At 52.5% G+C, this 16,485-nt stretch overlaps 2 protein-coding genes across 2 annotated transcripts in view; one reads left to right on the top strand and one right to left on the bottom strand.

Moving 5' to 3' along the window:
• Positions 1-7,276, top strand: part of LOC135984065 (protein INSYN2B-like) — a 24,317-nt gene extending 17,041 nt beyond the window's left edge. Inside the window, exon 3 of the mRNA XM_065598504.1 lies at positions 6,797-7,276. Coding sequence (XP_065454576.1) covers positions 6,797-6,992 — 196 coding nt within the window. The 3' untranslated portion in view covers positions 6,993-7,276. The remainder of the gene's footprint in view (positions 1-6,796) is intronic.
• Positions 7,277-12,634: 5,358 nt separating this feature from the next.
• The window catches only part of LOC135984063 (dedicator of cytokinesis protein 2-like), a 202,590-nt gene continuing 198,739 nt past the window's right edge, over positions 12,635-16,485 (bottom strand). The window contains exon 28 of the mRNA XM_065598501.1: positions 12,635-12,879. Within this exon, the coding sequence (XP_065454573.1) occupies positions 12,727-12,879 (153 nt within the window). The 3' untranslated portion in view covers positions 12,635-12,726. The remainder of the gene's footprint in view (positions 12,880-16,485) is intronic.

Here is a 16,485-nt window from a genome sequence, read left to right as displayed (position 1 = left end):
TCAGCCTGTGCTGCTCCTCCCTGTGGCAGGCACTCCCCCCGTCCCGCCATGCCTCCTCCTTGGGCAATGGGCCCTAGTGGGTGGAGTCTGGGATCCCAGGGGCCCAGCTCTTAGTCCTCTGTGCCTGGGGGCAAGGGAGAGCCTGTCTCCATTTCCCTCTTTCCACGGGTCCAACTCAGGCCATGGCAAAGCAACCACAAAGCCCTGAGCAAGAGGAAGGGGGAGGGAAGGGAATGGGATAGCTGCCAGTTGGCCTGAGTGAGGGAGGGCTGGGGGCCACTGTCCCCCTTACCCTGTGGGGGCCACTGTCCCCCTTACCCTGTGGGGTGCCAGGTGTCCCTGTGCGTGTGGCTAAGGTTCTTGCCACGTCTGTGCACCCTGCTCTCTCTGTGCATGTGCACATTTGATCATGAATGACATTTGTTCGGTTAGTGTCACTAAAAGCTGGATGACATTCAGATGGGGGGTCTCTGAGCAATGCCGCATGGTCATGTGGGTGCGTCTTTGCCCCCACCTCTCTTTGCATGCAGGACTCTGTCTCTCCTCCATCTCTGTGGGCGGGCGTCTCTCCCTGCTGCACTGGGTGCACGTCTCTCTTTGGAGGTGCCTTGTTGTGTCTGCATCTCTTGCTCTGTGCTTGTTTACACCAGAGCTAACAGCAAACTCCTCCTATGTAGCTAGTGGGGGGTTTCACTGCTAACTGGGATTGACAGGTCTGTCTCTGTGGGCACTGCGGCTGGGAGAGATGTCATAGCTGAGGGAGTGGATTGTGTAACTGTTGTCTCTGGCTGTGGACTCCCTCTGGGCTTAGCCACCGCCATCCACATGATGAACAAAGTGCTCTAGCAGAACCCACACAGGCACAATGCAACAGACACTAGAGCAGCGTCATGCCTGGACCCTGTGACCTTTTCCATACGCCGAGAGTCTGGTTCTATTGCAAGGAATGCTGGGTGACTGTCAGACTCTACGGAAGAGACATCAGGGTAAGGTGCAGGCTGGGTTAGTGGACATCAGCGCAATAGCTGAGGGGTTAATGGTGGAGTCCCTACAAGTCTGCTCCTATCGCAACTGAGGGAGACGGGAATTCCCTCTGGCCACTCCAGATCTCCATTTCCTCAAGCCCCCGGTGTACAGTGGCAAAGGCTCATTCTATTAGTATTGGCATTGCTAAGATCAAGCCCCATGGTGCTGGGTGCAGCACAGCTAGCCCCTGCCCTGAGGAGCTCACAGTCACATAGAAAAGACATGCACAGGAGCAGGGCTAACACTCCTGGACGCCCAGAAAGAGAATGCCTTCCCCACGGTCACACGGGGGAACTGAACGCAGGTCTCCTGCTAACAACAGCCATGCTTCTATTGCCTATAGATCGAACAATGGCTCTGATCAGCTGGGAGACTGCAGGATTCAATTCCTTAAGGGAAAGAGCATGCGGGGGCAGCTTTTGGGGTGGATCAGTCAGAGCATGGGGTGTGCAAACCTCCCTTCAATCATTAGGACATACATGAACCCTTTACACACCGCTCCCGCAGCCTTCGTTACAGCGGGGCCCAGTGGCACCAGGAATGTGCTGCCCCAGGGGCCGTAAGGCCAGAGGGAGAATCTCTTCTCGCCCCATTCTTATTTGACTCCCCAGAGGGGCAGGGCAGGGTCCTGGCTCCTCTCATTGTGGCTAGTCTCCATCCTCCCCCGGAGTGCAGAGGGGTGTTAGGTAGAGGGCTACTGCCCAAAAGCCGCAATTCTGCTTCCCCAGCCATGACACACTCGAGTCTTGGGCTTGAAGAAGCAGAGAGTAGGGGGACGGGAGGCGTTGTGGCCACTGATTCGGGATCTGGAAAGGATCACTGCAGTGCACCTCTGAAGCCTGTATTGGACACTATGGGCACAATAGAGGGACAAAGCGACCTAGGGACTCACCTGTCTGTTTGCTACAGTCCCCTCTGGAGCAGCAGCCACACTGCTGCATGGACACGGAGGAAGCAAGACTAAGTGCTGGAGAGGGGAGAACTCCTGGTCTCCACTCCTGACTGTAGCGAGTACTCAGCTGGTGGGAATGCAGAGCTAACGTGACCTACCGGGAGATGGTGCTTCGACACTGCTGCAGTGCCCTATCCCCAACCCCGTATGTGCCAGTGCGTGGGGACATAGACACAAGCAGTAGTTCTCCTATCCTAGACTTCCGGCCCGGATATGTACAGAGAAGACAGGCAGTGATTCCTGCTCGCCCCCAGATCCCTCGCCAGGCCTAGGAAGGGTGCCACCAATGGTGACAGATGATTTCAGCGAGAGCTCTCCCTGCAACCAACCAATCTGTCTGTGCCTTACTTTACACCCACGCCTGTCTGGGCAGACCTCCTCCTGCTGTGTTTGCACTGCAGTCAGAGAGGAATTCCATATGATGCCAGGGGGTGGAATGAGGGTTAATGGGACTCAAAGGTGGAAAATGGCCTAGTCTTAGGAAAGCTCCGCAGCTGGGTCATGGCTGGGACATCACTTCCCAGGGGAAAGGCTGGGAGCCCCAGCACTAGGGACAGCCCTGTGCGTGGGTTGTAGGGGCAGTTATGGCCTCCCCTGCATGACAGGAACTAGATAGGGCTTCATGTGGCTTTGTTATGCCAGCACCTCAAACACATCTAGCAAGCAGCATGCGCTCTCTTCTCTTCCGTGTGAGCTCTCTTGCACCTGGGGAAGTACAGTATCCACGCCCTCAGGATACTTCTGAGACTAACACTAGGCCCTGCATGTGGTCACTCAGGGATCCAGTCTCCCTCAAATAGCAGGTTTCACGCCTCCACCACACTCAAAGGTCTGGAGCACCCGCCCATCCTCAGTAAGGAAAGGGTTAATGTGCACCTGCCAGGACAAACCTGGGGGCATATGAGCAGCTGTCAACTTCTAATGCCTGCAGCCCACAGAAAAGAGCCAGAACCTGCTTCTTGTGCAGGAAGAGGGGAAAAGAGGCCCACATGCGGCCTTTGCTCTCTCCTCAGAGGTGCTAGAGGATGGTGCTGGGCAACTGCTCCTCCAGGGCCTCTCTTACATGGGGAGATGCCATGTATTCCATCAGCTCCCTCTCGCTTGTGGACGATGGGGGCTGCTGGGGAGCGAGTGAGGCAGCTGAGCTGCGGTGCTGTCAGGCTGTGGATGGTAGTGCAGAGTCTCTGCTTTCCCAGTGCATGCAGAGATCATTTGCCTCCTAAGCCTGTCATCAAAACCGCAGCCAGGCCTGGGGATTCACAGACGGGTGTTGCTTCAGCAATTAGGTGCCATTTTAGCATGGACCATGTGTAACTTGACCTCCCTCAGTGGGTGTGGCTTGAGAAAGAACAGGACGTTCACAGTCTGACTCAGAAGACAATCAGTGCCCACGTCAGGGATGAATCTGAGCTGAGGCTGGCTGCATAAGGATGGCACTCGTGTGTGATCTGAGCTGGGGTTTCTGAGCATCACCACAAAATAAACAAACACCGAGAAGGAATGATAACACTCGGAGTGAGGCTAGGGCCATCATCAGCACCGCAAGTTTGCAGCTAAATCTGTGTCCTTGAGTCCAGTTTGTGGGAGGGAGTTTCTGCTTGTTGAAGCAACAGACTTCTGAAGTGTCTCTGGCTCCGTGATCTGCTGCAGGTCAGTTCTGAAAGGTGATGACCTGGAGTCTGTTACATTTTTCTAGTGTCTGGGGGCACAGCTGGTCTCACAAAGTGAAGGTCTCCCACTGTAGTCTGCATGTCCATAGACAGGCAGGAGCACATTAGCCAGGAAGCTCACCTACCCACAACAGTTGTGACTGAGACATCATAGGCAGCTTTTAATGAGCGTTCTGTCCTTCAGCTGCTATGCAGCCCTCAAACTCCTCAGCTGGACTACAAAGGTAATACGGTTGGCCCAAGCATACATGTTATACTTTGTTCTCACTGAGCCAACAGGGGTCAGAAGTTTGGCACAGATCTTAGAGATCTTGGAATCATCACGGACAGTTCTCCGAACACGTCCGCTCAGTGCGCACCGGCAGTCAAACAGCTAACAGTGTTAGGAGCCATTAGGAACAGGATAGATAAAACAGAGAATCTCTCTGAAGCAGCTGGTGCTGCCGACTGCCAGAGAAAGGGTACTGGGTTAGATGGACTGCTGATCTGATTCAGCATGGCAATTCCTATGGTCCCATGGCTGTGATGCCCAAGAAAGCCAAATGGCCCATATGGAGGACACCCTGTGGAAGAGTAAGGGAGAGCCCGTGGTTCCTATTCAGAAGCCTAGGACCTAGGAATGCTCATGGAAAGGGCTGTGCTAAGAGAACTCTGTTCTGAGGGTGGAACTGCGAAAGGCTTAGATTGAGATCCCCCAGAGTGAGCCTCCGACTGCAACCTGGCAGTGAGGTTGAGTCTGGAAGTTCCTGGATTCAAACCCTCTGATCCAAGAGAATCCTGAGCACTACCCTAGACTGGCTTCTACTCTCTGCACCGAGGATGGAGGTCGAGGGTGGAGAGGAGTGGGTGGGGTCTTCCCCTGCATCCCTGTCAGAACTGAGCATGGAAGGCAGGTGTGTATGGGGGACGGGTACCCTCAACAGGGAAAATGACCTTTCCGTCACCACCAGGAAAAGGCGGTGAGGGGAACCTGCCAAGGAACCTTGATGGTTTCTGCGCTGCCTGGTACCAGGCTCTCCCAGGGTTCCAGGGCATGATGGGGTTGTTTCTTCTCTCCCTCTCTTGCTGTTATGGAAGAAGGCTTCAGTGCTAAGCCAGAGATATCTTCCAGCCCTTCTCTGAGAGAGCCTTGTTTCTGTCAGACATGGTTCCACCAGCCCTCCCGCTAAACACCTATTTACGACAAGGGTGCTCGAGTGAAGCAGAAAAATCAGAGAAATTAGGCAAGTAAAAGGGAGCATCTACTCACTGTTTGGTAGCTGCCGGGGACTGAGGGAACATGGTACCTCCCCTCCTCATGTCACCCTGGCTGGAATGTGGCAAAGTCTGTGAGGCCGTGTGACCGGGGGCCACTCACCTCTCCTGAGCGCCTCCTGTTGCTTGGGTGCAAACCTGCACTCACTCTCTCTCTGCTTCCAGCGCCCCCTGTTGGCTGTTAACTTCATCAGATGGGCCTTCAATGGCCCAGCCCTCCAGCTGAATCACACAGTCTAAAATGGATAAACGAACCCCTTCCAGGGTAAAAGGTCCCACAGAACCTATCACAGTGCCCTTGGCATCTGCAGCGCTGCCTCTGGGCTCAGTTCTTGGCCTCTTCTGAGCGATCTTTGAGTCTGTGCCTGCCATGGTGGTAGAGCAGTGCCTGCAGGGCTTTCTCCCCAGAGACTCTTCGCCTTAAATGGTTCTTCTTGCCCCAGTTCTCCAGCCAGGTCACTCCTTCACGTCCGATCCCCTTCCTAGGGTAACGAAGTCCAACAAATGGTGGATCCTCCGAGGGTCTTCAGCCCCTCCCTGAGCCCTTTAAATTCTAGCCCGAAACTTGTTCCCTTCTTGGGGCTTTGGCCACTCTGCAAGTGGCCAGTGGGGGAGACCCGGGCCCGCCCACTGCTTGGTCCCAACCCAGGAACTCTACAAACAGCAGCGGCATGCTGCTTCCTTGAATAGTTGCTGCTCTTCTTCCCTGGGCCGCTTCCCATGTAGTCCCTTCCTCTTCACCTGACCTCAACTCCTCTTCTTCCTCATCAAATGGCAATGCCACCAGAACCCATCTTCTGCTTCTTCCTTGAGCTCTGCAAGAAGCCCCCTTCCTTGCTCCTCTGCTCCCCACCAGGAACTGATCTGCTCTGGCCCTGCAGCGCCTTTTAACTGAGCCTGGTGGGCTCTGATTGGCTGCTTCCCTGCAGCCTCTCTAGGCAAGCCTGGAGGACCCACCTTCACTGCTCCTTTCCTGGGGCGGGGGGTGGATGGACCATGAGGTCTCCAGCAGGGGTCTCAAAGGGCCCAGTACACCCTGTCACAGATCCCACCAAAGGCCACAGAGATCTGGGGTCCAGGTTTTGGTGCACCTAGATGGGGAAGTGGCTCCTGCAGCGAGGCTTGCCCCTGAGGTGAGAGCAGCTGGGCCATTTCTGCTACCAGCCATCATATTGGAATGATCTTGGGGCTGGGAGTTCTCACTGGGGAACCTTCTGCTCTGGAATGTGCTTTCCCTTCGGACTGAGCGAGGGAGGACAGCTGCCCATGTACAGTGCGTGGCCCAGGTAAGCCTTTACTGGCGGGCAAGGGCTTGCTGGGGTGCAGCGGTGGTTAGAGGGGCCCTGATCACACATTCATATTGAATAACTGTCTGTTGTAATTGTGCATCCCCTCAAAGGCTAGAGTTGCTTTCTAGCCCCAGTGCGCGCTGCTGTGGCTAACCCCAGGGTGGTGGGTGAGTGATCCTTGGGGATAATCTGGACAGTCAGAAAAGTTTCTGAAGCACTTTGGGACCCAGTGGGAGAAAAGTTGTTCTATAAATGACTTAATTAGTTAATGTACGTGAAGGGCTTTGAAGACAGACTGCTGACTGTTGCTCTCATGTAAGCTCATTAGTGCTCCATGGAGCTGAAATCATTCCCATCTGACATCAGCTCAGCGGCTGGTGGGAAATGTGTTGATGTCTCAGGCCAGTACAGGTGTCCACATCATAAAAGCCCCCAACCCAGCTTGTTAACAGTCTCAGCTGAGACTGAGGCCTGAAGGGGCCTGGACACTAAACTCCCCTGGCAAGGGGGATCCTGGCAGGGCAGGGCAGGGGTAGCTTGTGGAAAGAGGACTCCACTACCGATTGTACTTGAATGATTATTGTATTGTTCTGTGTCTCCTACAGTGTGGAACATGATTTTCGGCAGCAGGAAGGCCGCTTCCAGCGGGTGCTGAGCAGCATTGAGAGTGAGTCAAGGCAAAGCTCCCCCACGACAGCCCGGGCCACCACACCAACTCGGCAAGAGCTGTCCCCGATGCCGAAGCTGCCTGCAAAACTGGACTCCAAAAAATCCAGGCGCAAATGTTTCTGGTTCCTGTGACACATGGTGCTGCCTGAGGAGGATGCAAAGGTCACATCACCAAGGCAAGACGACATGCGTGAGGTCCCCACTGCCAAAGAGACGTTCCATTGCTGACACACCAAGCACTCTGTTCCTTTCTCTCCCTCTCTCCGAGGCTAGGGTTTGGGTAGCACCAGCTTTTGTATTCTTACCTCTCCCCTGTTTAACATACTACAGCCCCTGTGTAAATAACGGGCGGGAGGGAGAGCACCACTGTACTTAATGAGAAATCAATAAACTCTAGGGAGACGCTATTTTCGCTACACAGGCTCTTGCCAGCAAGTTTTTGTTCTTAAAAAGGCAGCGATTGGCTCCTGCTGTTTGGAGTATTTGGGGGTGCAATTAACAAAGAAGGCCTGGAGATAACACTCCCTCCATGCACCCAGGGTGTCACTGCCATCATGGTAAACATGCTGAAAGCGGCTGGAGTTTTGTCTACACTAGGGCTCCCTTTAGTGCAGCTGAATGGCTGGTTAACACCCCTGCCTCCATCTCTGATCTCCAAGGGCAGGCAGGCACCCCCAGCATTTCCAACCTCTGCAGCTCTGAGGTCAGGCTACAGCTCCCCTTTCTCTGGGTAATGAAAAGCGCATTTCTACAGCCTGGCTCCCCACAGAACAGCCAGCAGCTGCCTTTCAATCACTTCAGTGTCATCAAAAGTACCTGGACATTTGTCACTTCCAGGCTCAGTTTTGTGGCGATTGATTCAGCAGCCTAATGAGAGACGCTGCAATTGTCTTTTACACACAGAAAAGTTGGGGGCCTGTGTTACAAGTTCTCCTCAGCATAGCACCATTCCCCTTCACTCCAGTGGTCATCAGCTGTCCCACCCAGTCCGCCTTGCTGTCCAGGGGACAGGGTAACTAAGTCCTCTGCATTCTGGGTTGAGTAGCACCTTCTTTTGGCCTTGATTTCTGAAATCACGTGTTGCAGGGATTAGTCAGAGAGCTGCAGCTCCTGCTGATTCACAGCCACTGCCGTCAGGAGCTGAAGGCACAAAGAACCTCACCATGTGCAGCACAGCGTGAAACTTTCGCCATGCTATGTGAGCATCAGAAAGATCTTGATACTCAAAGGGGACAGGTTAGGCACGGGGGAACCTGACCTTTGAATTTCCTGGATCAGGCAGCCAGCAGGGGGAGAAAGGCAGACACTAGAGACTGGAGGAAGCAGGGACATATGCAAGTGCCAGTGAGTGAGTCCTGGGTTCTGGCCTGGTCAGAAATCTGAGACTCATTCATTCGCTTTTAAGTACATTCCTCACAATTCTGCAGAGCCTGTTCATGAAAGAGCAGATAGCACCAGTGGCGAGGTGTGCACCTGCCTGCTGTGGGCATAGCCGAGACTAGACCAACTCATTTCACACCCCCAGGTTTCAGCACTTGTGACCTGCTCCCTCTAATCGAAAGCACTGTGATATTCAGTCCGGGTGGGGAGGGGACGCCAACCTAGAAATTATACTCTCCCTCCCACATGCAGCTGGCTCGCAGGGAAGGAAGCTGAGGTTTCCTGGCTGCAGGATTCACTGACTAATTACAAGAAAGAAATTAGCAGCTCAAATATTCCAGCTTTTTCAAGGCTGCCCACGAGAGGAGAAATTCAATGTCAGGTTAATGAGGGTCCCAGATCAAAGGGCTGGAAGCAGCCAGTGGGTGGTGTCAGCATGCTGAGCACGGCACAGAAAACGCTCCCTAATGCTCCACACAGTTGCCGTGCTCAGAAAACCAACCATGAGCTGCACAAAGGCCAGGAGAGTGGGGAAGGAGGGGGCTCCACAGAGACCCCATGCCGCTGAGAGCAGCACAAAGGCCTCTGAATGATACTGTCTCTGCATGATAACAGGGGATGGAAGGGAGGCTGGGCCCCAAGAAGGCCTCAGAATTCAATCCCCATTGAAGTCAATGGCAGCTGCTGGTCTCCTGTAGGGGGACACTTGGCCCCAGCAGCAGTGACAGAATTTATCTCCTTGAAGAACATTTGAAGTCTCAGCATTTCAGGTGTCACAGCAACCCCAAGCCTGGACAACTCCTGCGAGGGAAGGATCACAAACCCAGCCAGGAAGAGACTGGGATCCATGCAAGCTCCAGGCTACACCCATCTGAGCTCAGCAGAGAATTTGCATGCATCTGCTGGAACTGACATAACAGTAACCCACCCTGAGCCTTCTGTTCTTAACCATTAGGGGGGCAGGGACAGCTCAGTGGTTTGAGCATTGGCCTGCTAAACCCAGCATTGACAGTTCAATCCTTGAGGGGGCCGTTTAGGGATCTGGGGCAAAAATCTGTCCTGGGATTGGTCCTGCTTTGAGTAGGGGGTTGGACTAGATGACCTCCTGAGGTCTCTTCCAACCCTGATATTCTATTTCATTAACTCTGCCCTGAACTACAACATGCATCTAGTCATGTGGCCTTAACCCACCAGGAACCTCATTTATTTTGGATGGAACCATTCTTGCCCTTCTCCCCGTGTTGCAGGGAGGAGGGGAAGCTTAGGTCTCAGGTGTGGGGTTAAGTAGCCAGGAAATTCCAGGTGCATGGTTCATAGGTCCCAGCACTCCGGAAGGCAAGAGGTTCCTTTGGCCTGCAGGTTTTGTGAGTGTCCATGAGCAGTCTCTCCTTAGAAGCAGATGACCGGGTCACAGCTGAGAGGTTCTAGGTACCTTGTATCCCCCTCCCTGTCATGCAGCTGCTGACAGGGTCCCACAGGTGCCTATGTTCAGGGTGCTTGTGGGCCTTGGGTCAGAGCATTCACCTGGAATGTATTGGGCACCAGGACAGGATGGCAGGTCCCTGGCTGTGGCATCTACATCAGCGAAGCTTTTAGCTTGTGCAGTTTCACAAGCCCCTACAGCCAAGGAGGCGGCATTCCTAGCCCAATGATTATTCTGTTGTGCCCTGATGAGCAGGTCAGATAGCTGAGTGAGGACAGGCATTTCCTAAAGGGGTGGGATGGGAGCTCTGAGAGGTGCACCTGGGTTGCTGGGGTCACCGGACAGGCCAGCATGGGAAACAGAGGCATTCAGGGGTGTACCAGATAACGGCGCCAGGGGCTGCTGGGGGATAGTGCAAACAGATGTTCCCTCATGGCATGGGGAGCTGGGGCTCTCAGGGAAGGGGGCAGAAAGTGACCACAGAGCTGTCCCCTGGGAGTCTTTTCCCCATACCCCCATCTGCTTCCCATTACATACAGGCTCAATGACCCTGACAAAGACTGTGGTTCAGTTTGGCTCTGTGCTCATAAGAAGCTTCCAAACCCCTGGCGTACACAAAACAGGGCTGGAATCTCACTTGCAACAACAGCTCTGGGAAGATGCTGAGTGTTGCCCACGCCCTAGGAACAGCCAGTCATGAAGTAGCCCTACACCTCTGGATGGAGCCAGGGAGTACAGAGGCAGCATATAGCTGATAAGTCAGGCCAAGACAGCTACCAGACAGCATTTCTGAAACTCAGATGGTTCAGGTCTTGGCAAAGATTCAAGGGGAGATGGCTGGGATCAGGTCAAAGGGTTAGATTCTCTTTGTACTGAAACTGGTCCCTAACAACCTCATTCAGTTCCTCGTAATGCATGTAGCTCCATTACCGCTCCTTTCTGCCCTCACTTCCCTGGGATGCCAAAATACACAACCCAGAAGCAAGGGTAACAAAACCATAATGCTAGTGAGCTCAAATCCCACCTGATCCCCACCAAGCCTCCTTCACACGCTTGGTTCCCACACGCCAAAGGTCCTTGTCATAGACTGGCAGGTTCAGAGCGACAGTCTCTCTCCCTCCGCAAAAGCGCTGGAGAGAGAAGTGTATGAAAGGAGATGCTATGACCAGCTGGGCCACCCCCCGTCTGCCTCATTTACAACACTGCCCCAATGACTGAGGGCAGAACTGAATACAGAATAGCTTAGCTAAACAACTCCATAAGGCCATTACTCCCAAGGTCAGAGAGGAGTATTTAGGACTGAATCCGCAATCAGTTCAGCAAGCAAAGACACTTAACGGTGAGCAAGAGACAGGGCTGGCGATCTGGAGCCGGAAGAGCTTCCTCACCCTTTGTGTCAGGCAGGCCAATGAGAAACTGCACAAATGACACCAGGAAAACAGCCCATCCGCGCTGCCACAGTGAAGTGATTCTAGTGAAGGGAGTCTGAGCCTGCCAATTGAGAGAGACTCGCTGAAGAGGTGAATATCTCAAAATATACGCTTGAAACCCATCGCAGGATCAAACCAAAGCCGTTAAAGAGAAGAGCCTTGTTCACGCCTTGAACCATGGGGTCAGACTGAACTAGTCCCGGAATGAAGGTGCTAACTCCCAGGGATCAGTGTAACAGCAGCACCAAATCCTGCGTATGTCTATCCAAACGTCCACCCAAGGGCTGCCAGCAGCCTGAACATGCACAGACCTGAGCAGAGCCACCTGCTGGAGAGACCCTCAGGCAGCCTCCAAATGGAGACCGCACCAGAGCCAGAGATTCAGTGAGCCTCACAGCACCACTCTGCCATGCCCGTCACTCCAGATTCGCTTCCTCCAGCAGCACTTGTCAATGAGAACCAAGAATGGGAGGACAACACTGTTCTCAGATCCCAGCAGGCCCCTCCACTGAGCATTCCTGGCCATTGCTCCTCTACACCACTGGTTTACAGGCATCCCCACTGACTTCCCGCTGCCACAGGACACAGAGCGTAGACCCAGCGGTTTGCAGTCTGGGCAGTCCCCATTGGGCTAAGCTGCCATGCGCTAACTCCCCTGGTTTCTAATCCCCACCCTGGCCCCTGCCCAGAGGGAGTGATTTATCTCTAGCCAATTTGTCCAGTTCTTTCTTCATTTTGAACCCCTCCCCGACCTGCTGGCACATCAGATCTGCTCCACATCAAGATGCCAGCTAACCGAGTGAGCCATGGGGCCATCTTGCCTCATAGCGCCTCATCAAACAGTCCAGCTGGGCCCTACCTTGGAAGCGTCAGTTGAGCAGTGTCTGTACAGCCCGCGGAAGCAAGGCTCTCATTCAGCCCAGGTCAACGGACTCAGCCTAGCAGGGCGCCCAGCAGGGCTCTGAAATAGCTGAGCCGTTTGAGGCTGCGGCTCAGGCTGGAGCCTAGGAAGGGGGGTGGCCTCAGAGCCTGAGTCGCTGGACAGACACACCCAGGATTCTGCAGAGCGCTGCCTACCCAGCTATTTCTAGAGCTCGAGCCCCGGTAGCCCAAGGCTGGGAGGCTCACACCCACTGGCTGTGTAGACAGAGACTCTCTGACTGGCTGATGCCCTGAACCCTGAGATTTAACCGCTCTGCATTCTTGGCATGCAGAACTCCAGTGGTGATTCAGGCCCAGCAAGGATCCTTGTTCCTGGAAGGAGCCCAGCTCCCTTCACTAGTCCTCACAACTCACATTCTTCAACCTTGGGGTGTCCCTACAGCCCCACTCCACAGAAGGAACCTCCCACTGTGGGATGAGGCCCAGCCTTCTGCCAGCACCCCATGAGGGTCGACCCAGGACTCCACCCTGCCTCAGTATGTGCTCCTACCACGAATTCCCCGTGTGCCGTGTTTGGACTTGGGCTGATGGATTTTCCAGGAGCTCTGTGTAACGTCAAGAGCCTCATCCTGACCAGGCTGCTGCAGGATGAACGGCACCAATAGCAGGAGACTCTAATGAGCTCTTACCACCCCAGCACCGAACCCAGCACACTCCTTGGCACTCACCAGGGCCCGTTCAAGGGCCAGGCTCACTCCAAGATGCCTGTAGCCCCCCAGAACCGCACAGAGCAAGCAGTGGTACTCACTCTTAGGTCGTGCTCCTGGTCGAGGACAATCACCCTGCGATTGACGGTGCGCAGCAGCTGCTCCAGAATCATCTGCACGTGCCCCTTCACCTTCCTCTGAAAGGCAAGACACACATCATGTCCAGCGCCTGGGCAGCTGGTCTCACTCCTGGGATCACCATGCAGGAGACAAAGGGAGGTCACCTGGCAGTTACACTCCTCTGCATGGTGAGTATCAGAGTGCCCCAGGGGCAGTGTCAAACACAGGCTTTGGCACTTTAAAAGGGACCTCCCCCAGCAATGGCAGCAGTAGGACAGACAGCACAAGAGGAATCAGGCAGGTGGCCCCACTCACAGCTGGGAGGGGCTGCTCAAAGGGCAACTCAGCCGGCATTTGAGAGCTGGGACTAAAGCAAGGAATTCTCTCTCCACACCTTAGAATCATAGAATATCAGAGTTGGAAGGGACCTTAGGAGGTCATCTAGTCCAACCCCCTGCTCAAAGCAGGACCAACCCCAACTAAATCATCCCAGCCAGGGCTTTGTCAAGCCGGACCTTAAAAACCTCTAAGGAAGGAGATTCCACCATCTCCCTAGGTAACCCATTCCAGTGCTTCACCACCCTCCTAGTGAAAAAGTTTTTCCTAATATCCAACCTAGACCTCCCCCACTGCAACTTGAGGCCATTGCTCCTTGTTCTGTCATCTGCCACCACTGAGAACAGTCTAGATCCTCCTCTTTGGAACCCCCTTTCAGGTAGTTGAAAGCAGCTATCAAATCCCCCCTCACTCTTCTCTTCTGCAGAGTAAACAAACATTTTTGCTGTCCTCCACTGGACTCTTTCCAATTTTTCCACATTCTTCTTGTAGTGTGGGGCCCAAAACTGGACACGGCACTCCAGATGAGACCTTATCAATGTTAAGAACATCAGAACGGCCGTACCGAGTCAGACCAAAGGTCCATCTAGCCCAGTATCCTGTCTATCCACAGTGGCCAATACCAGGTGCCCCAGAGGGAGTGGACCAACAGGCAATGATCAAGTGATCTCTCTCCTGCCATCCATCTCCATCCTCTGACAAACAGAGGATAGGGACACCATTCCTTACCCATCCTGGCTAATAGCCATTAATGGACTTAACCACCATGAATTTATCCAGTTCTCTTTTAAACGCTGTTATAGTCCTAGCCTTCACAACCTCCTCAGGTAAGGAGTTCCACAAGTTGACTGTGTGCTGCGTGAAGAAGAACTTCCTTGTATTTGTTTTAAACCTGCTGCCTATTAATTTCATTTGGTGACCCCTAGTTCTTGTATTATGGGAATAAGTAAATAACTTTTCCTTATCCACTTTCTCCACATCACTCATGATTTTATATACCTCTATCATATCCCCCCTTAGTCTCCTCTTTTCCAAGCTGAAGAGTCCTAGCCTCTTTAATCTCTCCTCATATGGGACCCGTTCCAAACCCCTAATCATTTTAGTTGCCCTTTTCTGAACCTTTTCTAGTGCCAGTATATCTTTTTTTAGATAAGGAGACCACATCTGTATGCAGTATTCGAGATGTGGGCGTTCCATCGATTTATATAAGGGCAATAATATATTCTCAGTCTTATTCTCTATCCCCTTTTCAATGATCCCTAACATCCTGTTTGCTTTTTTGACTGCCTCTGCCCACTGCGCGGACATCTTCAGAGAATTATCCATGATGACTCCAAGATCTTTTTCCTGACTTCTTGTAGCTAAATTAGCCCCCATCAAATTGTATGTATAGTTGGGGTTATTTTTTCCAGTGTGCATTACTTTACATTTATCCACATTAAATTTCATTTGCCATTTTGTTGCCCAATCACTTAGTTTTGTGAGATCTTTTTGAAGTTCATCACAGTCTGCTTTGGTCTTAACTATCTTGAGCAGTTTAGTATCATCTGCAAACTTTGCCACCTCACTGTTTACCCCTTTCTCCAGATCATTTATAAATAAGTTGAATAGGATTGGTCCGAGGACTAACCCTTGGGGAACACCAGTAGTTACCTCTCTCCATTCTGAGAATTTACCATTAATTCCTACCTGTTGAACAGAGGAGAATGATCATGTCCCTTGATTTCTTTTGGCCCAATCCTCTAATTTGTCTAGGTCCCTCTGTATGCTATCCCTACCCTCCAGCGTATCTATCACTCTTCCCAGTTTAGTGTCATCGGCAAACTTGCTGAGGGTGCAGTCCACGCCATCCTCCAGATCATTAATGAAGATATTGAACAAAACCGGCCCCAGGATCGACCCTTGGGGCACTCCGCTTGAAACTGGCTGCCAACTAGACATAGAGCCATTGATCACTACCCTTTGAGCCCGACGATCTAGCCAGCTTTCTATCCACCTTACAGTCCATTCATCCAGCCCATACTTCTTTAACTTGGTGGCAAGAATACTGTGGGAGACCGTATCAAAAGCTTTGCTAAAGTCAAGGAATAACACATCCACTGCTTTCCCCTCATCCACAGAGCCAGTTATCTCATCATAGAAGGCAATTAGGTTAGTCAGGCATGACTTGCCCTTGGTGAATCCATGCTGACTGTTCCTGATCACTTTCCTCTCCTCTAAGTGCTTCAGAATTGATTCCTTGAGGACCTGCTCCATGATTTTTCCAGGGACTGAGGTGAGGCTGACTGGCCTGTAGTTCCCTTAGAAACACAGGGCTGCTCTCTTCTAAGCTGACCTCATGCACCAACATAAGAACATAAAAGAGTGGCCAGACTGGGTCAGACCAATGGTCCATCTAGCCAGTAGCCTGACTCTGGCAGTTGATGGTGTCAGATGCTTCAGAGAGAGTGAAAAGAAAAGGGCAATTTATCAAGTGATCATCCCCTTTCGTCCAGTCCCAGCTTCTGGCAGTCAGAGGTTTAGGAACACTCAGAGCCTGGGGGTGCACCTCTGACCATCTTGGCTAACAGCCATTGATGGACCCATCCTCCATTAACATATCTAGTTCTTTTTTGAACCCAGTTATACTTTTGGCCTTCACAACCTCCCCTGACCAGGAATACCACAGGTTGACTCTGTGCTGTGTGAAGCAGTACTTCCATTTGTTTGTTTTAAATCTGCTTCATACTAATTTCACCAGAAATTATTGTAGGGTATAGAAAACATTACAAGCAAATAGGCTGCAACAGAAACTGCTTCTGATCACTGGATTGGGAGCTGGAGCAGAAAGCACCATCCCACTCCTTTCTTCGAAGCATCGGACGGTCTTCCCTCCCTAAGAGAGGTGCTCATCTCCATTAGCAATATACCCAGTACTTCCCTACCAGCCTGATCAGCTAGGAAGCATATGGATCCACAGCACGGGTAGTAGCACACAATTCTCAAAACACCTCTTATTGTGCAACACTAACTACAGGACTTATGGTCCCCTCTCTCTGAACACCGTTCTGTCCCCACTGGCACTGAATTTATCCATAAAATAAGAAATTTCCTTACAATGGGAGAAACTCACAGCAGCCACTGAGTGGGGACAGCCTGAATTCACCAGTCTATTGGTAACCCCAAACAAATCTGCTGTCTGGGTGTGACACAGACATGCCCAGGCAGATACATTACCCCTGTGCCCAACCATCTTCTCAGTATTTCACAGAAGGCGGCTGTGAGTGGTCTCTGTGGACAGCCAAGAACTAGCTGATTGTCATGGCTATGGCATGAGGTTTGTAAGGGGAACAACCGTAGAGCCGTGT

This window comes from Chrysemys picta, chromosome 5 (assembly GCF_011386835.1).
Source record: "Chrysemys picta bellii isolate R12L10 chromosome 5, ASM1138683v2, whole genome shotgun sequence".
NCBI classification, from domain to species: domain Eukaryota; kingdom Metazoa; phylum Chordata; order Testudines; family Emydidae; genus Chrysemys; species Chrysemys picta.
Note: the sequence above shows the minus strand (reverse complement) of the source record. Positions and strands in the feature narration are given on the sequence as shown.